This window comes from Scyliorhinus torazame, chromosome 23 (assembly GCF_047496885.1).
Source record: "Scyliorhinus torazame isolate Kashiwa2021f chromosome 23, sScyTor2.1, whole genome shotgun sequence".
Taxonomy (NCBI): domain Eukaryota; kingdom Metazoa; phylum Chordata; class Chondrichthyes; order Carcharhiniformes; family Scyliorhinidae; genus Scyliorhinus; species Scyliorhinus torazame.
Genome location: NC_092729.1, coordinates 69,370,997 through 69,394,509, shown reverse-complemented (window position 1 = coordinate 69,394,509; position 23,513 = coordinate 69,370,997). Strand labels below are relative to the sequence as shown.

At 48.8% G+C, this 23,513-nt stretch overlaps 1 protein-coding gene across 4 annotated transcripts in view; it reads left to right on the top strand.

Annotated features, from left to right (window-relative positions):
• The window catches only part of LOC140399616 (flavin-containing monooxygenase 5-like), a 95,687-nt gene that overhangs the window by 52,547 nt on the left and 19,627 nt on the right, over positions 1 to 23,513 (top strand). For all 4 annotated transcript variants that reach the window (XM_072489153.1, XM_072489152.1, XM_072489155.1 and 1 more), the window contains 2 exons: positions 6,334 to 6,499; positions 8,826 to 8,968. In XM_072489153.1, the coding sequence (XP_072345254.1) occupies positions 6,334 to 6,499; positions 8,826 to 8,968 (309 nt within the window). The remainder of the gene's footprint in view (positions 1 to 6,333; positions 6,500 to 8,825; positions 8,969 to 23,513) is intronic.

Genomic DNA, 23,513 nt, shown 5'->3' with positions numbered 1-23,513 from the left:
AGTGAGAGAGAGAGAGACAGTGAGAGAGAAAGACAGAGTGAGAGAGAGAGATAGAGTGAGAGAGAGAGATAGAGTGAGAGAGAGAGAGACAGAGTGAGAGAGAGAGAGATAGAGTGAGAGAGAGAGAGAGAGAGAGAGACAGAGTGAGAGAGAGAGACAGAGAGAGACAGACAGAGTGAGAGAAAGACAGAGTGAGAGAGAGAGAGACAGAGTGAGAGAGAGAGAGAGACTGAGTGAGAGAGACAGACAGAGTGAGAGAGAGAGAGACAGAGTGAGAGAGAGAGATAGAGTGAGAAACAGAGAGAGACACAGTGAGAGAGAGAGATAGAGTGAGAGAGAGAGAGACAGAGTGAGGGAGGGAGAGACAGAGAGAGACAGACAGTGAGAGAGAGAGAGCATGAGATAGAGAGAGAGTGAGAGCATGAGATAGAGAGAGAGTGAGAGCATGAGATAGAGAGAGAGCGAAAGCATGAGATAGAGAGAGAATGTGAGATAGAGAGAGAGCGAAAGCATGAGATAGAGAGAGAGCGTGAGATAGAGAGAGAGAGCGAGAGCATGAGATAGAGAGAGAGCGAGAGCGTGAGATAGAGAGAGAGAGCGAGAGCATGAGATCGAGAGAGAGAGCGTGAGATAGAGAGAGAGCGAGAGCGTGAGATAGAGAGAGAGCGAGAGCATGAGACCGAGAGAGAGAGCGTGAGATAGAGAGTGAGAGCATGAGATAGAGAGAGCGAGAGCATGAGATAGAGAGAGAGTGAGAGCATGAGATAGAGAGAGAGTGAGAGCATGAGATAGAGAGAGAGAGAGCATGAGATAGAGAGAGAGAGAGCATGAGATAGAGAGAGCGAGAGCATGAGATAGAGAGAGAGTGGGAGCATGAGATAGAGAGAGAGCGAGAGCATGAGATAGAGAGAGAGCGAGGGCATGAGATAGAGAGAGAGAGCGTGAGATAGAGAGAGAGTGAGAGCATGAGATAGAGAGAGAGTGAGAGCATGAGATAGAGAGAGAGCGAGAGCATGTGATAGAGAGAGAGCGAGAGCATGAGATAGAGAGAGAGCGTGAGATAGAGAGAGAGTGAGAGCATGAGATAGAGACAGAGTGAGAGCATGAGATAGAGTGAGAGTGAGAGCATGAGATAGAGAGAGAGAGCGTGAGATAGAGAGAGAGAGCGTGAGATAGAGAGAGAGAGCGTGAGATAGAGAGAGAGCGAGAGCATGAGATAGAGAGAGAGAGCGAAAGCATGAGATAGAGAGAGAGCGAGAGCATGAGATAGAGAGAGAGTGAGAGCATGAGATAGAGAGAGAGAGCGAGAGCATGAGATAGAGAGAGAGCGAAAGCATGAGATAGAGAGAGAGCGAGAGCGTTCGATAGAGAGAGAGAGAGCATGAGATAGAGAGAGAGCATGAGATAGAGAGAGAGCGAGAGCATGAGATAGAGAGAGAGCGTGAGATAGAGAGAGAATGAGAGCATGGGATAGAGAGAGAGCGTGAGATAGAGAGAGAGTGAGAGCATGAGATAGAGAGAGAGCGAGAGCATGAGATAGAGAGAGAGCGTGAGATAGAGAGAGAGTGAGAGCATGAGATAGAGAGAGAGCAAGAGCATGAGATAGAGAGAGAGCGAGAGCATGAGATAGAGAGAGAGTGAGAGCATGAGATAGAGAGAGAGCGAGAGCATGAGATAGAGAGAGAGCGTGAGATAGAGAGAGAGTGAGAGCATGAGATAGAGAGAGAGCGAGAGCATGAGATAGAGAGAGAGCGAGAGCATGAGATAGAGAGAGAGTGAGAGCATGAGATAGAGAGAGAGCGAAAGCATGAGATAGAGAGAGAGCGAGAGCGTTCGATAGAGAGAGAGCGAGAGCATGAGATAGATAGAGAGCGTGAGATAGAGAGAGAGTGAGAGCATGAGATAGAGAGAGAGTGAGAGCATGAGATAGAGAGAGAGTGAGAGCATGAGATAGAGAGAGAGCGAAAGCATGAGATAGAGAGAGAGTGTGAGATAGAGAGAGAGCGAAAGCATGAGATAGAGAGAGAGCGTGAGATAGAGAGAGAGAGCGAGAGCATGAGATAGAGAGAGAGCGAGAGCGTGAGATAGAGAGAGAGAGCGAGAGCATGAGATCGAGAGAGAGAGCGTGAGATAGAGAGAGAGCGAGAGCGTGAGATAGAGAGAGAGCGAGAGCATGAGACCGAGAGAGAGAGCGTGAGATAGAGAGTGAGAGCATGAGATAGAGAGAGCGAGAGCATGAGATAGAGAGAGAGTGAGAGCATGAGATAGAGAGAGAGTGAGAGCATGAGATAGAGAGAGAGAGAGCATGAGATAGAGAGAGAGAGAGCATGAGATAGAGAGAGCGAGAGCATGAGATAGAGAGAGAGTGGGAGCATGAGATAGAGAGAGAGCGAGAGCATGAGATAGAGAGAGAGCGAGGGCATGAGATAGAGAGAGAGAGCGTGAGATAGAGAGAGAGTGAGAGCATGAGATAGAGAGAAAGTGAGAGCATGAGATGGACAGAGAGTGAGAGCATGAGATAGAGAGAGAGTGAGAGCATGAGATAGAGAGAGAGCGAGAGCATGTGATAGAGAGAGAGCGAGAGCATGAGATAGAGAGAGAGAGCGTGAGATAGAGAGAGAGTGAGAGCATGAGATAGAGAGAGAGTGAGAGCATGAGATAGAGTGAGAGTGAGAGCATGAGATAGAGAGAGAGAGCGTGAGATAGAGAGAGAGAGCGTGAGATAGAGAGAGAGAGCGTGAGATAGAGAGAGCGAGAGCATGAGATAGAGAGAGAGAGCGAAAGCATGAGATAGAGAGAGAGCGAGAGCATGAGATAGAGAGAGAGTGAGAGCATGAGATAGAGAGAGAGAGCGAGAGCATGAGATAGAGAGAGAGCGAAAGCATGAGATAGAGAGAGAGCGAGAGCGTTCGATAGAGAGAGAGAGAGAGCATGAGATAGAGAGAGAGCATGAGATAGAGAGAGAGCGAGAGCATGAGATAGAGAGAGAGCGTGAGATAGAGAGAGAATGAGAGCATGAGATAGAGAGAGAGCGTGAGATAGAGAGAGAGTGAGAGCATGAGATAGAGAGAGAGCGAGAGCATGAGATAGAGAGAGAGCGTGAGATAGAGAGAGAGTGAGAGCATGAGATAGAGGGAGAGCGAGAGCATGAGATAGAGAGAGAGCGAGAGCATGAGATAGAGAGAGAGTGAGAGCATGAGATAGAGAGAGAGCGAAAGCATGAGATAGAGAGAGAGCGAGAGCGTTCGATAGAGAGAGAGCGAGAGCATGAGATAGAGAGAGAGCGTGAGATAGAGAGAGAGCGAGAGCATGAGATAGAGAGAGAGCGAGAGCATGAGATAGAGAGAGAGAGCGTGAGATAGAGAGAGAGTGAGAGCATGAGATAGAGAGAGAGAGAGACCATGGATTGGCCGTGTTAAATTGTCGTTTAGTGTCCGAAGATTATCAGGTTAGGTCGATTGGCTGTGTTAAATTGTCCCTTAGTGTCCAAAGATGTACAGGTTAGGTGGATTGGCCGTGTTAAATTGTCCCTTCGTGTCCAAAGATGTACAGGTTAGGTGGATTGGCCGTGTTAACTTGTCCCTTCGTGTCCAAAGATGTACAGGTTAGGGGATTGGCCGTGTTAAATTGTCCCTTCGTGTCCAAAGATGTACAGGTTAGGGGGATTGGCCGTGTTAAATTGTCCCTTCGTGTCCAAAGATGTACAGGTTAGGTGGATTGGCCGTGTTAAATTGTCCCTTAGTGTCCAAGAATGTGCAGGTTAGGTGGATTGGCCGTGTTAAATTGTCCCTTAGTGTCCAAAGATGTACAGGTTAGGTCGATTGGCTGTGTTAAATTGTCCCTTAGTGTCCAAAGATGTACAGGTTAGGTGGATTGGCAGTGTTAAATTGTCCCTTAGTGTCCAAAGATGTGCAGGTGAGGTGGATTGGCCGTGTTAAATTGTCCCTTAGTGTCCAAAGATGTGCAGGAATGCTGTCCCAAAGTCCATGTGTGTTTGGAGAAAGAGAAATCGATGAACTGGAACAGATCCGCGGCCTTTGGTCAGGGACGGTCAGGTTATCATTAACCAGGGACCTTGCGTGTATGAGGTTGCGACAGGAGGGCCTCGGGGCAAACACCTCCCCATCGCAGCCAAGTGAAAGTCCCCTCGTTGCACAATGGTTATGCTGCAATGCAGCAGGAGGGCTGCGGCCTCGCTTAGGATCACCCCCCTCTCCCACACTCCCCACGCCCGCAGACCGAACGGTCAAGGGGGGGGGGGGGGGGGCGACTGAATTAGGAGAGGCGTGAAAGTGGAGAGACTCTGATAGGAAGTGAGGCAGCTCTCCTCTGATACCCTTTGAGCAAAGAAATATTTCCACATCTCAGTCCTAAATGATCTACCCCGTATCCCAAGTCTGTGCCCCCTGCTAAATTGTTAGAATTTGTTATCCCTGCGAATTGTCCTGATGAGTCCAAGATGAAAAGATTCGACGGCCTGTCTTTTTTCCATCAATAATAAACGTGTATGAAACAGTGTCTTACCACAACTGAAAAGTCATTGCCACATGCAAATGCAAGGCCAATGTTATAATAATAATAATCATAATCGTTATTAGTGTCACAAGTCGGCTTACATTAACACTGCAATGAAGTCACTGTTAAAATCTCCTCGTCGCCACATTCCGGCGCCTGTTCGGGTACACAGAGGGAGAATTCAGAATGTCCAATCCACCTAACAAGCACGTCTTTCAGGACTTGTGGGAGGAAACCGGAGCACCCGGAGGAAACCCACGCAGACACTGGGGGACAACGTGCAGACTCCGCACAGACAGTGACCCGAGCGGGGAATCGAACCTGACTTTTTTGACTATTGGATTCTCGGCATTGGGCCTTTGACGCGACCATCAATTCACTCGAGACAGAGAGTTGAAGTGAACTGTGGCTTTAATCAACTAGAACAGTGCCTGCCTGCGACTGGTCTGTTAGTGAGGGCCGCCTACAGGGCAACTGCTCTTTATACCTCCCCTCAAGGGGGCGGAGCCGGGGGCGGAGCCCACAAGGGCACCAACATGATACAATCAGTGTAGTACATATAATGTAGTACAGTGGTGAATGGTTACCATAATACGTTCGCCTCAGCCATTTATGGGTTAAAAACCTGAGTGTGTTCGACTGCACTGGTCATGTTTTTATTTTTGGAAAGGATTCTGTTTTTTGCTGGGCCTGTGTGCTTCCAGCAGCCTGGAGGTGAAATTGGCAAAGGGATGTTATAGAACAAAGAGATCTAGGAGTACAGGTTCATAGCTCCTTGAAGGTGGAGTCGCAGGTGGACAGGGTGGTGAAGAAGGCATTCGGCATGCTTGGTTTCATTGGTCAGAACATTGAATACAGGAGTTGGGACGTCTTGTTGAAGTTGTACAAGACATTGGTACGGCCACACTTGGAATACTGTGTGCAGTTCTGGTCACCCTATTATAGAAAGGATATTATTAAACTAGAAAGAGTGCAGAAAAGATTTACTAGGATGTTACCGGGACTTGATGGTTTGAGTTATAAGGAGAGGCTGGGTAGACTGGGACTTTTTCCCTGGAGCGTAGGAGGCTTAGGGGTGATCTTATAGAGGTCTATAAAATAATGAGGGGCATAGATAAGGTAGATAGTCGACATCTTTTCCCAAAGGTAGGGGAGTCTAAAACTAGAGGGCATAGGTTTAAGGTGAGAGGGGAGAGATTCAGAAGGGCCCAGAGGGGCAATTTCTTCACTCAGAGGGTAGTGAGTGTCTGGAATGGGCTGCCAGAGGTAGTAGTAGAGGCGGGTACAATTGTGTCTTTTAAAAAGCATTTAGATAGTTACATGGGTAAGATGGGTATAGAGGGTTATGGGCCAAGTGCGGGCAACTGGGACTAGCTTAATGGTAAAAACTGGGCCGAAGGGCCTGTTTCCATGCTGTAAACTTCTATGATTCTATGATGCTATGTGTTTTTCATTCCGGGCTAATGGACTGTGGTTTGACTGAGGAAAGTGCCGGAGCTGGTGGTGGGGATTGGGGGGGACGGGGTGGTGGGGGGGGGGAGTGATTGTGCTTTTGCAGCCTGCGGAGATGAGGTTTTTGCTGGGCGGAGTCAAGGAAGGCGAGGAGAGCATTTCTGAGGCGTTGAAAAGAGGGAGCTTTTACGGAGCAGGTTTCTGGAGAGAGGAGTTGCATCCTGAGCTGCCTGATGCCGAGCCCAACAATTCTCTGGCGGTGAGATGGGTGGGGAGCTGTGTTGTTTATTGCCTCGTTGTTTGATTGGGGAATTGGCGGCAGCGGGAAACATCGTTGTTGCTTGAACCATTTTCTTCTCTCCGCAGACCGATGTGCTAACTGTCGAGAGGAATCAAGACTTCTCCTCCACAGGCCAATGGGACGTGACGACAAAAGACAGCGAGGGAAACACCAAAACCGCTATTTTCGACGCCATTTTGCTGTGCACGGGTCATCACTGTTACCCACATATGCCACTGCATTCATTCCCCGGTGAGCACTTCCTGGTGTTTGAATCCTTAACCATCACGGATGAGCTTTGCGTCGTGGACGAGCCTGAACGGGTGGCTGACCACCACTGCCAGTCACGCCCGCTCGATTGACCTCTGATTCAGTTGATCTAATGATGGGGTCACGGAGACTTACAGCACGGAGGGAGTCCATTGCCACTCGGCCCTTCAAGCTCCGGACTATTCTAACCCCCATTTTCGGGACTCAGTTGGTAGCCTTTTCTGCTCCGGAGTTTCAAATGCTCATCTCATTGCTTCTTAATTGTTGTGAGAGTTTTCCCTCTCCCGGCAGCCCCCCCCCCCCCCCCCCCCCCCCCCCCCCGCCTGTCTCCACTTCCTCCACCACCCTCCCAGGCAGCGAGCTCCAGATTCCCAACACCCTCTGGGTCCAAAGACTTTGCCTCACATCCCTCCCCCCCCCCCCCTTACCGTACCTCTGCACGTCTTTATGTCCGACCATCCCAGTCGCAAGTAAAACAAACGACCTCCGGCCACCGTCACCCTCGGTTTTGACACATCTCCCTGGATCCCAGGGGCTCCCATCGGCCTCCCCTCCGCGGGATCTTGTCGAGAGGCCTGTGTCAGCTCCCAGGACCGCAGGGGATGTCACCGCGAGAAGGGGCCACCGGACCCCCACACAGGGGAACCCAGCCTCGCCGCCTGCTTTCCCCGTCCCGGCAGAGCGGGCTACTGACCCCAAAAGCACAGAACTCCCGCAACCCCAGTCACGGCTTGAGACGTTTATTGAGAAGGCGATAAATTGTTGCCCCTTTTATTTCGAGGTCCGCTCTCCTGAAAGTTCCGTCCTCCAAAGGGATCAACAGATAGTCTGGGCGTCATCCCAGGTGAAACGGCACCTGGTCAGGGCGGGGAGGGAACGGGGGAGGTTCCCATTGGAGATCTCGGGGCTGACAAGGGGCAAGTTACATTCGCGCCACAGAAGTTCCAGGCCATGGCCATCCCCTACAAGAGACGTCCAATGGCATTCCCACAAATCCCCCACATTGTGTTCTTGATGAGTAAGGAGATTTCATGACTAATCAGGAGATTTCTCGATTAATAAGGGGACCAGGGGTCGTGGGGAGAAGGCAGGAGAATGGGCACGAGAAAAATATCAGGATTGAATCGCAGTGAACATTCGATGGGCCACGTGGCTTAATGCTGTTCCTATATACAAAGAACCAAGAAAATTACAGCACAGGAACAGGCCCTTCGGCCCTCCCAGCCTGCGCCAATCCAGATCCTTTATCTAAACCTGTCGCCTATTTTCCAAGGGTCTACTTCCCTCTGTTCCCCGGCCGTTCATATATCTGTCGAGATGCATCTTAAATGACGCTATCGTGCCCACCTCTACCACCTCCGCTGGCAAAGCGTTCCAGGCACCCACCACCCCTGCGTAAAAAACTTTCCACGCACATCTCCCTTAAACATCCCCCCTCTCACCTTGAAATCGTGACCCCTTGTAATTGACACCCCCACTCTTGGAGAAAGCTTGTTGCTCTCCACCCTGTCCATACCTCTCATAATTTTGTAGACCTCAATCAGGTCCCCCCTCAACCTCCGTCTTTCCAACAAAAACAATCCTAACCTACTCAACCTTTCTTCTTAGCTCGCGCCCTCCGTACCAGGCAACATCCTGGTGAACCTCCTCTGCACCCTCTCTAAAGCATCCACATCCTTCTGGTAATGTGGCGACCAGAACTGCACGCGGTATTCCAAATGTGGCCTCACCAAAGTCCGATACAACTGTAACATGACCTGCCGACTCTTGTACTCAATACCCCGTCCGATGAAGGCAAGCATGCTGTATGCCTTCTTGCCCACTCTAGCGACCTGCGTTGCCACCTTCAGGGTACAATGGACCTGAACTCCCAGATCTCTCTGTACATCAATTTTCCTCAGGACTCTTCCATTGACCGTATAGTCCCCTCTTGAATTGGATCTTCCAAAATGCATCACCTCGCATTTGCCTGGATTGAACTCCATCTGCCATTTCTCTGCCCAACTCTCCAACCTATTTATATTTTGCTGTATTCTCTGACAGTCCTCCTCGCTCTCTGCAACTCCACCAATCTTAGCATCATCTGCAAACTTGCTAATGAGGCCACCTGTACCTTCGTCCAGATCATTTATCTTGTGGTCCTTTGGATTTGACGGCATTAGATATAGCTTTTGTGGCTAAAGGGAACAAGGGACATGGGGGGGGGGGGAGGCGGGATCAGGGTCTCGAACTTAATGATCGGTGATGACCAGGATGAATGGGGAGTCTGCGCATCTCTTCAACCTTCCTGCGTTCCCTCCATGTGCAGGCATTGAGAAGTTCAAAGGGCGGTACACCCACAGCAAGATGTACCGAGACCTTCAGCTGTTCGAAGGCAAGCGAGTGGTCGTCATTGGCGTTGGAAACACGGGGGGTGACCTGGCCGTCGACATCAGTCGCACCGCCAAGAAGGTGAGTGACAAAACAGCTTGGTAAACCTCCTCCCCACCCTCCACACCCTTCTGGTAGTGTGGCGACCAGAAGTGTACACAATACTCCAAGTGCGGCCTAACTAAGGTTCGATACAGCTGCAACATGACTTGCCAATTCTTATACTCAATGCCGCGGCCAATGAAGGCAAGCATGCCGTCGGCCTTCTTGACTACGTTCTCCACCTGCGTCGCCCCTTCCAGTGAGCTGTGGACCTGTACTCCTAGATCTCTCAGGTCAGCATGGCTTAGTCAGAAGGGACTTCATGTCTCACAGATTTGATTGAATTCTTCGACGAGGTGACTCAGTGTGTAGATGAGGGCAGTGCAGTGGATGGAGTCTATATGGACTTCAGTGAGGCTCCTGTCAATCATATTCATCCTGAGGTGAAAGGGCCCCAAACTGCACCCAGCGTTCCAGGTGAGGCCTGATCCAGTTTCTTTCGCAATCAATGAACTGGGACGTTCTGAGGGGGGAGGCATGTTCGAAGGTTCACAGATGACCCGAGCATTGGTAGTGTGGTCAACAGTGAGGATGAATTAGGGGGACGATATATTGTGAGGGGCGAATCGAAAGTGTGAGCTGATGTATTTTGCGGGGGGCGGGGGGGGGGGGGGAACGAACAAGGCAAAGGGGTACACGCTGAAGGGTAGGACACTCGGACAGACCAGAGGGGGCCACGGAGGGCGTGGCCATAGATCCATGGAGGCAGCAGAGAACAACCGAGGAATCTGGCAGCATCTGTAGGATGACCACAGCAAATTCCCCTTGGTGCCCAAAGGGGTTAGATGGGTTAAGGGGTTAAGGGGAAGGTGTGGGCTTATATAGGGTGCTCTTTCCAAGGGCCGGTGTCGACCAAATGGGCCCTGTGGCCTTCTTCCGCACTGTAACTTCTATGTTCTACGATAGCTAGATAAGGTACTCAAGAATCCTATGGGTGACTTGCCTTTATTAACAGACGGATAGAATATAAGAGCGGGGAGGTTATGACGGAGCTGTACAAAACATTGGTTAGGCCGCAGCGAGAGTGCTGTGTGCAGTTCTCGTCGCCACTAACGTGTTGCTAACTTTTGGTTGGTTCAATTGGCTCTGTTTTATTACCTTTGCTCTCGAGTCACCAGGTTTCTTTATGATACCGCCACGAGGTTCAAGTTCAAGTAATGATCCATGACTCAACACACTGATTAGTAAGATTCAAATCAACGCGCATTTATTATACACAGTAAATCGCGACTCATGCATAAATTCTACGTCTAAGCTACTTCTACAACTAACAGGCCTATACTTAGCTTCGGACTGGCCCACCAGGTCAGGGGAACGAATGGCCTTTCGTTCGGGTTCTGAGCCTGCGGGATTCGAAGTTGGTGCGGATTGGGAGCTAGGAGCGCCTATCTCGTAGCGAGCGTTGACTTAAGACTTATTGAATCTCGACGGCAGCTGCACCGGATCACGGTCAAGGGTTGGTTCGGGTTGTTGAGTGACCCGGTCAAGAAGAACCATTTGAACTTGGGGGCTTCACTTTAGAGTCCCCAGGGGCTTCCCGCCTTTCGGGGCGGACTCTGTACCTGGTTCCAAGTGATTGGACTTTGTCCCAATCGCTTGGTTCGATTTCTCCAATACTGGAGCGGTTCCCTGATCGGTGGGCGGTCTTGAGGGGCTCGTTCACCTCCTGCTGGCGCCGAGGAGTCTGGCTTGGCTTTGTGTGTCCCAAATGTTGCGATTGTTCCCAGGGATCGCGCATTGGTCTGTAGATGGCTGCTACATTATTATGCAGATGGCTGCTGGTATCGATGCTGTCTGGGCTTTTGCAGAGTTAAACACGCAGTAAACTTGCACCTGCTGGTTTCTGCCTGTGTTGGCTGAATTTCCCTTCAGCCTTTGCTGTTCTCCATTTTACGTCGGGAGTTGGCTACACTAGGAAGGATGTGATTACACTGGGGAGGGTGTGATTACACTGGGGAGGGTGTGATTACACTGGGGAGGGTGTGATTACACTGGGGAGGGTGTGATTACACTGGGGAGGGTGTGATTACACTGGGGAGGGTGTGGAGCAGATTCACTGAGATGTTGGGATGGAACATTTAACTTATGAAGAGGGGCTGCATCAGATTGGTAGAAGTCTAGGGGGATTCTACCAACGCAATTCTACACGTCTCTGATTTTCCCCGAGCGTTAGGTATCGGCTGAAAAGGGGTGATCAGAGTGCCCACTCCGCATTCAGACGCTTTCAGAGAATCAAAGCGCAGTGCAGAAGGAGGACTTTTGGCATTTCCCATCTGCGTCGACCCCCCCCCGAAATAGCACGCACCCAGGCCGCCTGCCCCCGCCAACCCTGCAACCCCACCTCGACGTTGGGCACGGAGGGGCAAGTTTAGCGCGGCCAATCCAACTAACCCGCACATCTTTGGACTGCGGGAGGAAACCGGAGCACCCGGAGGAAACCCACGCAGACACGGGGAGAACGTGCAGACTCCGCACTGACAGTGACCCGAGCCGGGAATCGAACCCGGGACCCTGGAGCTGTGAAGCAACTGTGCTAACCACTGTGCCACCGTGCCAACCAATATATTCTATATATAAACCAACATGAACCCCTCGATTAGATTCCAGTCTGTAACTCACTCCCGGGTATCTGTTATTCTATATATAACCCACCCCGAACCCCTCGATTAGATTCCAGTCCGTAACTCACTCCCGGGTATCTGTTATTCTCGATATAAACCACCCCGAACCCCTCGATTAGATTCCAGTCTGTAACTCACTCCCGGGTATCTGTTATTCTATATATAACCCACCCCGAACCCCTCGATTAGATTCCAGTCTGTAACTCTCTCCCGGGTATCTGTTATTCTATATATAAACCACCCCGAACCCCTCGATTAGATTCCAGTCTGTAACTCACTCCCGGGTATCTGTTATTCTATATATAAACCACCCCGAACCCCTCGATTAGATTCCAGTCTGTAACTCACTCCCGGGTATCTGTATTTCTATATATAAACCACCCCGAACCCCTCGATTAGATTCCAGTCTGTAACTCACTCCCGGGTATCTGTTATTCTATATATAAACCACCCCGAACGCCTCGATTAGATTCCGGTCTGTAACTCACTCCCGGGTATCTGTTATTCTATATATAACCCACCCCGAACCCCTCGATCAGATTCCAGTCTGTAACTCACTCCCGGGTATCTGTTATTCTATATATAAACCATCCCAAACCCCTCGATTAGATTCCAGTCTGTAACTCACTCCCGGGTATCTGTTATTCTATATATAAACCACTCTGAACCCCTCGATTAGATTCCAGTCTGTAACTCACTCCCGGGTATCTGTTATTCTATATATAAACCACCCCGAACCCCTCGATTAGATTCCAGCCTGTAACTCACTCCCGGGTATCTGTTATTCTATATATAATCCACCCCGAATCCCTCGATTAGATTCCAGTCTGTAACTCACTCCCGGGTATCTGTTATTCTATATATAAACCATCCTGAAACCCTCGATTAGATTCCAGTGTGTAACTCACTCCCGGGTATCTGTTATTCTATATATAAACCACCCCGAACCCCTCGATTAGATTCCAGTGTGTAACTCACTCCCGGGTATCTGTTATTCTATATATAAACCACCCCAAATCCCTCGATTAGATTCTAGTCTGTAACTCACTCTCGGGTATCTGTAATTCTATATATAATCCACCCCGAATCCCTCGATTAGATTCCAGTCTGTAACTCTCTCCCGGGTATCTGTTATTCGATATATAATCCACCCCGAACCCCTCGATTAGATTCCAGTCTGTAACTCACTCCCGGGTATCTGTTATTCTATATATAAACCACACTGAACCCCTCGATTAGATTCACGTCTGTAACTCACTCCCGGGTATCTGTTATTCTATATATAAACAACCCCGAACCCCTCGATTAGATTCCAGTCTGTAACTCACTCCCGGGTATCTGTCATTCTATATATAACCCACCCCGAACCCCTCGATTAGATTCCAGTCTGTAACTCACTCCCAGGTATCTGTTATTCTATATATGAACCACCCCGAACCCCTCGATTAGATTCCAGTCTGTAACTCACTCCCGGGTATCTGTTATTCTACATATAACCCACCCCGAACCCCTCGATTAGATTCCAGTCTGTAACTCACTCCCGGGTATCTGTTATTCTATATATAAACCACCCCGAACCCCTCGATTAGATTCCAGTCTGTAACTCACTCCCGGGTATCTGTTATTCTATATATGAACCACCCCGAACCCCTCGATTAGATTCCAGTCTGTAACTCACTCCCGGGTATCTGTTATTCTACATATAACCCACCCCGAACCCCTCGATTAGATTCCAGTCTGTAACTCACTCCCGGGTATCTGTTATTCTATATATAAACTATCCCGAACCCCTCGATTAGATTCCAGTCTGTAACTCACTCCCGGGTATCTGTTATTATATATATAAACCATCCTGAACCCCTCAATTAGATTCCAGTCTGTAACTCACTCCCGAGTATCTGTTATTCTGTATATAAACCATCCCGAACCCCTCGATTAGATTCCAGTCTGTAACTCACTCCCGGGTATCTGTTATTCTATATATAAACCACCCTGAACCCCTTGATTAGATTCCAGTCTGTAACTCACTCCCGGGTATCTGTTATTCTATAAATAAACCACACCGAACCCCTCGATTAGATTCCAGTCTGTAACTCACTCCCGGGTATCTGTTATTCTATATATAAACCACCCTGAACCCCTCGATTAGATTCCAGTCTGTAACTCAGTCCCGGGTATCTGTTATTCTATATATAAACCACCCTGAACCCCTTGATTAGATTCCAGTCTGTAACTCACTCCCGGGTATCTGTTATTCTATAAATAAACCACACCGAACCCCTCGATTAGATTCCAGTCTGTAACTCACTCCCGGGTATCTGTTATTCTATATATAAACCATCCCGAACCCCTCGATTAGATTCCAGTCTGAAACTCACTCCAGTGTATCTGTTATTCTATATATAAACCACCCTGAACCCCTCGATTAGATTCCAGTGTGTAACTCACTCCCGGGTATCTGTTATTCTATGTATAAACCATCCCGAACCCTTCGATTAGATTCCAGTCTGTAACTCACTCCCGTGTATCTGTTATTCTATGTATAAACTATCCTGAACCCCTCGATTAGATTCCAGTCTGTTCCTCACTCCCGGGTATCTGTTATTCTATATATAAACCACCCTGAACCCCTCGATTAGATTCCAGTCTGTAACTCACTCCCGGGTATCTGTTATTCTATAAACCACCTTGAACCCCTCGATTAGATTCCAGTCTGTAACTCACTCCCGGGTATCTGTTATTCTATAAACCACCTTGAACCCCTCGATTAGATTCCAGTCTGTAACTCACTCCCGGGTACCTGTTATTCTATAAACCACCCTGAACCCCTCGATTAGATTCCAGTCTGTAACTCACTCCCGGGTATCTGTTATTCTATATATAAACCACCCTGAACCCCTCGATTAGATTCCTGTCTGTAACTCACTCCCGGGTATCTGTTATTCTATATATAAACCACCCTGAACCCCTCGATTAGATTCCAGTCTGTAACTCACTCCCGGGTATCTGTTATTCTATATATAAACCACCCTGAACCCCTCGATTAGATTCCAGTGTGTAACTCACTCCCGGGTATCTGTTATTCTATATATAAACCACCCTGAACCCCTCGATTAGATTCCAGTCTGTAACTCACTCCCGGGTATCTGTTATTCTATATATAAACCACCCTGAACCCCTCGATTAGATTCCAGTCTGTAACTCACTCCCGGGTATCTGTTATTCTATATATAAACTATCCTGAACCCCTTGATTAGATTCCAGTCTGTTCCTCACTCCCGGGTATCTGTTATTCTATATATAAACCACACCGAACACCTCGATTAGATTCCAGTCTGTAACTCTCTCCCGGGTATCTGTTATTCTATATATAAACCACCCCGAACCCCTCGATTAGATTCCAGTCTGTAACTCTCTCCCGGGTATCTGTTATTCTATATATAAACCACCCCGAACCCCTCGATTAGATTCCAGTCTGTAACTCACTCCCGGGTACCTGTTATTCTATAAACCACCCTGAACCCCTCGATTAGATTCCTGTCTGTAACTCACTCCCGGGTATCTGTTATTCTATATATAAACCACCCCGAACCCCTCGATTAGATCCCAGTCTGTAACTCACTCCCGGGTATCTGTTATTCTATATATAAACCACCCTGAACCCCTCGATTAGATTCCAGTCTGTAACTCACTCCTGGGTATCTGTTATTCTATATATAAACTATCCTGAACCCTCGATTAGATTCCAGTCTGTTCCTCACTCCCGGGTATCTGTTATTCTATATATAAACCACCCCGAACCCCTCGATTAGATTCCAGTCTGTAACTCACTCCCGGGTATCTGTTATTCTATATATAAACCACCCCAAACCCCTCGATTAGATTCCAGTCTGTAACTCACTCCCGGGTATCTGTTATTCTATATATCAACCACCCTGAACCCCGCGATTAGATTCCAGTCTGTAACTCACTCCCGGGTATCTGTTATTCTATATATAAACCACTCCGAACCCCTCGATTAGATTCCAGTCTGTAACTCACTCCCGGGTATCTGTTATTCTATATATAAACCACTCCGAACCCCTCGAATAGATTCCAGTCTGTAACTCACTCCCGGGTATCTGTTATTCTATATATAAACCACTCCGAACCCCTTGATTAGATTCCAGTCTTTAACTCCCTCCCGGGTATCTGTTATTCTATATATAAACCACACCGAACACCTCGATTAGATTCCAGTCTGTAACTCACTCCCGGGTATCTGTTATTCTATATATAAACTATCCTGAACCCCTCGATTAGATTCCAGTCTGTAACTCACTCCCGGGTATCAGTTATTCTATATATAAACTATCCTGAATCCCTCGATTAGATTCCAGTCTGTAACTCACTCCCGGGTATCTGTTATTCTATATATAAACCACCCCGATCCCCTCGATTAGATTCCAGTCTGTAACTCACTCCCGGGTATCTGTTATTCTATATATAAACCACCCTGAACCCCTCGATTAGATTCCAGTCTGTAACTCTCTCCGCAGTAACTGTTCCTCTCAGTATTTCAGTTTCAATCTCTGCCAATAAAGTGTTAAATTAGAACTGCTGCCTGCCAAAACTGCCCTCAGTTGGAACTGGGTCCAGGCAACCCGCTGACGATTTGCAACCGGCCTTGTTGTCGTCACGCCTTACTGTTACCCAAGCTGCGGATGTGTTGCCAAGTTTTCCATGTGCGGTTGGGGAGCTCGCTCAATCATTAACTCCACAGGAATGTTCGGGGCAGCGGTCAAGTCTCAAGTTGGTCGCAGGCGAAGCCCAGCCGGCCGTGTTCAGGTGTCGGAGGGGTGGGAGGTGGATACCGCAGGGTCAGTGCACTGTTGTGCAAGCGAATTGAATGGGGGCCTTTGTCGCAAGAGGATTTGATTGCTGGATTTTAGTTGTGATGACTTGCTTCAGATCGCAGAAGAATGGAACATACAGTGCAGAAGGTGGCCATTCGGCCCATCAAGCCTGCACCGACCCACTTAAGCCCTCACTTCCACCCTATCCCCGTAACCCAATAACCCCTCCTGACCTTTTTGATCACTGAGGGCAATTTAGCAATCCATAAGACCATAAGACATAGGAGCGGAAGCAAGGCCATTCGGCCCATCGAGTCCACTCCACCATGGCTGATTTCAACTCCATTTGCCCGCTCTCTCTCCATAGCCCTTAATTCCTCGAGAAATCAAGAATTTATCAACTTCGGTCTTAAAGACACTCAACGTCCCGGACTCCACCGCCCTCTGTGGCAATGAATTCCACAGACCCACCACTCTCTGGCTGAAGAAATTCCTCCTCCTCTCTGTTCTAAAGTGACTCCCTTTTATTCTAAGGCTGTGCCCCCGGGTCCTAGTCTCCCCTGCTAATGGAAACAACTTCCCTACGTCCCCCCTATCTAAGCCATTCATTATCTTGTAAGTTTCTATTAGATCTCCCCTCAACCTCCTAAACTCCAATGAACATAATCCCAGGATCCTCAGACGTTCATCGTATGTTAGGCCTACCATTCCTAGGATCATCCGTGTGAATCTCCGCTGGACCCGCTCCAGCGCCAGTATGTCCTTCCTGAGGTGTGGGGCCCAAAATTGCTCACAGTATTCTAAATGGGGCCTAACTAATGCTTTATAAAGCTTCAGAAGTACATCCCTGCTTTTATATTCCAAGCCTCTTGAGATGAATGACAACATTGCATTTGCTTTCTTAATTACGGACTCAACCTGCAAGTTTACCTTTAGAGAATCCTGGACTAGGACTCCCAAGTCCCTTTGCACTTCAGCATTATGAATTTTGTCACCGTTTAGAAAATAGTCCATGCCTCTATTCTTTTTACCAAAGTGCAAGACCTCGCACTTGCCCACGTTGAATTTCATCAGCCATTTCTTGGGCCACTCTCCTAAACTGTCTAAATCTTTCTGCAGCCTCCCCACCTCCTCCATACTACCTGCCCCTCCGCCTATCTTTGTATCATCGGCAAACTGAGCCAGAATGCCCCCAGTCCCGTCATCTAGATCGTTAATATATAAAGAGAGCAGTCGATTTCGGCGGGAGAACAGCTGGTGAGTCAGTTTCAGCGGGAGCAGTGCGGAAGTGGCTGCTGGGAGGTAAGTCTGTCCTTTAAAAGCACTTGTCTTTGCAGGGGCAGGCCAGTCGATTTCGGCGGGAGAACAGCTGGTGAGTCAGTTTCAGCTGGAGCAGTGCGGAAGTGGCTGCTGGGAGGTAAGTCTGTCCTTTAAAAGCACTTGTCTTTGCAGGGGCAGGCCAGTCGATTTCGGCGGGAGAACAGCTGGTGAGTCAGTTTCAGCTGGAGCTGTGCGGAAGTGGTTGCTGGGAGGTAAGTCTGTCCTTTAAAAGCACTTGTCTTTGCAGGGGCAGGCCAGTCGATTTCGGGGGGAGTGGAGCTGGCTGGTTAGTCAATTTCAGCAGGAGCTGAGAATTTTTTTTAAAAATTAGTGTTTTAGGCGGGAACAGGAAGTCGACCCGCGGACGTCTGGGAAGACCCTCGCCAATAAATTCTGGTGGAGAGGAAACCCGAGACACTACACGTGTAGTGTCTCCCACCCGCCCTCCTCCTCTAACCTAATAATAAAACCCATTGGTCTGAGGTAAGTACCATATTTTATTATATTATTATTATTTTTTATAAAAAATTTAATTTAGTTGTTAGCCAGATCTTGGTAGAAAGTTAGAGGAATGGCAGGGAAGGGAGTGCAATGTTCCTCCTGCAGGATGTTTGAGGTGAGGGATGCAGTTAGTGTCCCTGCTGATTTTACCTGCAGGAAGTGCTGCCATCTCCAGCTCCTCCAAGACCGAGTTAGGGAACTGGAGCTGGAGAGGAATGGCAGGGAAGGGAGTGCAATGTTCCTCCTGCAGGATGTTTGAGGTGAGGGATGCAGTTAGTGTCCCTGCTGATTTTACCTGCAGGAAGTGCTGCCATCTCCAGCTCCTCCAAGACCGAGTTAGGGAACTGGAGCTGGAGTTGGAAGAACTTCGGATCATTCGGGAGGCAGAGGGGATCATAGATAGCAGCTTCAGGGAATTAGTTACACCAAAGATTGGAGATAGGTGGGTAACTGTAAGAGGGACGGGGAAAAAGCAGTCAGTGCAGGGATCCCCTGCGGTCGTTCCCCTGAGAAACAAGTATACCGCTTTGGATACTTGTGGGGGGGGGGACTTACCAGGGGTAAGCCATGGGGTACGGGCCTCTGGCACGGAGTCTGTCCCTGTTGCTCAGAAGGGAAGGGGGGAGAGGAGCAGAGCATTAGCAATTGGGGACTCTATAGTCAGGGGCACAGATAGGAGATTTTGTGGGAGCGTGAGAGACTCACGTTTGGTATGTTGCCTCCCAGGTGCAAGGGTACGTGATGTCTCGGATCATGTTTTCCGGGTCCTTAGGGGGGAGGGGGAGCAGCCCCAAGTCGTGGTCCACATTGGCACTAACGACATAGGTAGGAAAGGGTACAAGGATGTCAGGCAGGCTTTCAGGGAGCTAGGATGGAAGCTCAGAACTAGAACAAACAGAGTTGTTATCTCTGGGTTGTTGCCCGTGCCACGTGATAGTGAGATGAGGAATAGGGAGAGAGAGCAATTAAACACGTGGCTACAGGGATGGTGCAGGCGGGAGGGTTTCAGATTTCTGGATAACTGGGGCTCTTTCTGGGGAAGGTGGGACCTCTACAGACAGGATGGTCTACATCTGAACCTGAGGGGCACAAATATCCTGGGGGGGAGATTTGTTAGTGCTCTTTGGGGGGGTTTAAACTAATGCAGCAGGGGCATGGGAACCTGGATTGTAGTTTTAGGGTAAGGGAGAATGAGAGTATAGAGGTCAGGAGCACAGATTTGACGTCGCAGGAGGGGGCCAGTGTTCAGGTAGGTGGTTTGAAGTGTGTCTACTTCAATGCCAGGAGTATACGAAACAAGGTAGGGGAACTGGCAGCATGGGTTGGTACCTGGGACTTCGATGTTGTGGCCATTTCGGAGACATGGATAGAGCAGGGACAGGAATGGATGTTGCAGGTTCCGGGGTTTAGGTGTTTTAGTAAGCTCAGAGAAGGAGGCAAAAGAGGGGGAGGTGTGGCGCTGCTAGTCAAGAGCAGTATTACGGTGGTGGAGAGGATGCTAGATGGGGACTCTTCTTCCGAGGTAGTATGGGCTGAAATTAGAAACAGGAAAGGAGAGGTCACCCTGTTGGGAGTTTTTTATAGGCCTCCTAATAGTTCTAGGGATGTAGAGGAAAGGATGGCGAAGATGATTCTGGATAAGAGCGAAAGTAACAGGGTAGTTATTATGGGAGACTTTAACTTTCCAAATATTGACTGGAAAAGATATAGTTCGAGTACAATAGATGGGTCATTTTTTGTACAGTGTGTGCAGGAGGGTTTCCTGAAACAATATGTTGTCAGGCCAACAAGAGGCGAGGCCACGTTGGATTTGGTTTTGGGTAATGAACCAGGCCAGGTGTTGGATTTGGAGGTAGGAGAGCACTTTGGGGACAGTGACCACAATTCGGTGACGTTTACGTTAATGATGGAAAGGGATAAGTATACACCACAGGGCAAGAGTTATAGCTGGGGGAAGGGCAATTATGATGCCATTAGACGTGACTTGGGGGGGATAAGGTGGAGAAGTAGGCTGCAAGTGTTGGGCACACTGGACAAGTGGGGCTTGTTCAAGGATCAGCTACTGCGTGTTCTTGATAAGTATGTACCGGGCAGGCAGGGAGGAAGGCGTCGAGCGAGGGAACCGTGGTTTACCAAGGAAGTGGAATCTCTTGTTAAGAGGAAGAAGGAGGCCTATGTGAAGATAAGGTGTGAAGTTTCGGTTGGGGCGATGGAGAGTTACAAGGTAGCGAGGAAGGATCTAAAGAGAGAGCTAAGACGAGCAAGGAGGGGACATGAGACGTATTTGGCAGGAAGGATCAAGGAAAACCCAAAAGCTTTCTATAGGTATGTCAGGAATAAGCAAATGACTAGGGAAAGAGTAGGACCACCAGTCAAGGACAGGGATGGGAAGTTGTGTGTGGAGTCTGAAGAGATAGGCGAGATACTAAATGAATATTTTTCGTCAGTATTCACTCAGGAAAAAGATAATGTTGTGGAGGAGAATGCTGAGCCCCGGGCTAATAGAATAGATGGCATTGAGGTACGTAGGGAAGAGGTGTTGGCAATTCTGGACAGGCTGAAAATAGATAAGTCCCCGGGACCTGATGGGATTTATCCTAGGATTCTCTGGGAGGCCAGGGAAGAGATTGCTGGACCTTTGGCTTTGATTTTCATGTCATCATTGGCTACAGGAATAGTGCCAGAGGACTGGAGGACAGCAAATGTGGTCCCTTTGTTCAAAAAGGGGAGCAGAGACAACCCCGGCAACTATAGACCGGTGAGCCTCACGTCTGTAGTGGGTAAAGTCTTGGAGGGGATTATAGGAGACAAGATTTATAATCATCTAGATAGGAATAATATGATCAGGGATAGTCAGCATGGCTTTGTGAAGGGTAGGTCATGCCTCACAAACCTTATTGAGTTCTTTGAGAAGGTGACTGAACAGGTAGACGAGGGTAGAGCAGTTGATGTGGTGTATATGGATTTCAGCAAAGCGTTTGATAAGGTTCCCCACGGTAGGCTATTGCAGAAAATACGGAGGCTGGGGATTGAGGGTGATTTAGAGATGTGGATCAGAAATTGGCTAGCTGAAAGAAGACAGAGGGTGGTGGTTGATGGGAAATGTTCAGAATGGAGTACAGTCACAAGTGGAGTACAACAAGGATCTGTTCTGGGGCCGTTGCTGTTTGTCATTTTTATCAATGACCTAGAGGAAGGCGCAGAAGGGTGGGTGAGTAAATTTGCAGACGATACTAAAGTCGGTGGTGTTGTCGATAGTGTGGAAGGATGTAGCCGGTTACAGAGGGATATAGATAAGCTGCAGAGCTGGGCTGAGAGGTGGCAAATGGAGTTTAATGTAGAGAAGTGTGAGGTGATTCACTTTGGAAGGAATAACAGGAATGCGGAATATTTGGCTAATGGTAAAGTTCTTGAAAGTGTGGATGAGCAGAGGGATCTAGGTGTCCATGTACATAGATCCCTGAAAGTTGCCACCCAGGTTGATAGGGTTGTGAAGAAGGCCTATGGAGTGTTGGCCTTTATTGGTAGAGGGATTGAGTTCCGGAGTCGGGAGGTCATGTTGCAGCTGTACAGAACTCTGGTATGGCCGCATTTGGAGTATTGCGTACAGTTCTGGTCGCCGCATTATAGGAAGGATGTGGAGGCTTTGGAGCGGGTGCAGAGGAGATTTACCAGGATGTTGCCTGGTATGGAGGGAAAATCTTATGAGGAAAGGCTGATGGACTTGAGGTTGTTTTCGTTGGAGAGAAGAAGGTTAAGAGGAGACTTAATAGTGGCATACAAAATGATCAGGAGGTTGGATAGGGTGGACAGTGAGAGCCTTCTCCCGCGGATGGAAATGGCTGGCACGAGGGGACATAACTTTAAACTGAGGGGTAATAGATATAGGACAGAGGTCAGAGGTAGGTTCTTTACGCAAAGAGTAGTGAGGCCGTGGAATACCCTACCTGCTACAGTAGTGAACTCGCCAACATTGAGGGCATTTAAAAGTTTGTTGGATAAACATATGGATGATAATGGCATAGTGTAGGTTAGATGGCTTTTGTTTCGGTGCAACATCGTGGGCCGAAGGGCCTGTACTGCGCTGTATTGTTCTATGTTCTATGTTCTAGAACAGCTGTGGCCCCAACACTGAACCCTGCGGGACACCACTCGTCACCGGTTGCCATTGGAAAAAGAACCTCTTATCCCAACTCTCTGCCTTCTGCCTGACAGCCAATCGTCAACCCATGTTAGTACCTTGCCTCGAATACCATGGGCCCTTATTTTACTCAGCAGTCTCCCGTGAGGCACCTTATCAAAGGCCTTTTGGAAGTCAAGATAGATAACATCCATTGGCTCTCCTTGGTCTAACCTATTTGTTATCTCTTCAAAGAACTCGAACAGGTTTGTCAGGCATGACCTCCCCTTACTAAATCCATGCTTACTTCTCCTAATCTGACCCTGCACGTCCAAGAATTTATAAATCTCATCCTTAACGATAGGTTCTAGAATCTTGCCAACAACCGAGGTTAGGCTAATTGGCGTATCATTTTCCATCTTTTTTCGTGTTCCCTTCATGAACAGGGGGGTTACAACAGCTATTTTCCAATCCTCTGGGACTTTCCCTGACTCCAGTGACTTTTGAAAGATCATAACTAACGCCTCCACTATTTCTTCAGCTGTCTCCTTCAGAACTCCAGGATGTAGCCCATCTGGGCCCGGAGATTTATCTATTTTTAGACCTCTTAGTTTCTCTAGCACTTTCTCCTTTGTGATGGCTACCATATTCAACCCTGCCCCCTGACTCTCCGGAATTGTTGGGATATTACTCATGTCTTCTACTGTGAAGACTGAGAATCCACCTACCCTGCACGTCTTTGGACTGTGGGAGGAAACCGGAGCACCCGGAGGAAACCCACGCAGACACGGGGAGGATGTGCAGACTCCGCACAGACCGTGACCCAAGCCGGGAATCGAACCCGGGACCCTGAAGCCACAGTGCTAACCACTTGTGCTGCCCTGCGATCCTCGGAACCTTCCCAGTGTCAGGCTGTGGATACTATCGGAGCTTGGTCGGACCCTGGGGTACCGGGGGCAGGGCAGGTCCCATTACCTCTGGAATTGGCTCGGGGGAGTGGAACCAAGAGTCAGGAGGCCAGTTCCGGGGGTGGCGGGACTGTCCTCGTGGAGGAAGATTGGAGCAACTGGGCCTGAATCTCTTTGAGGCCTGGAAAACACGTAAAGGAATAGACAAGATCGATTCCC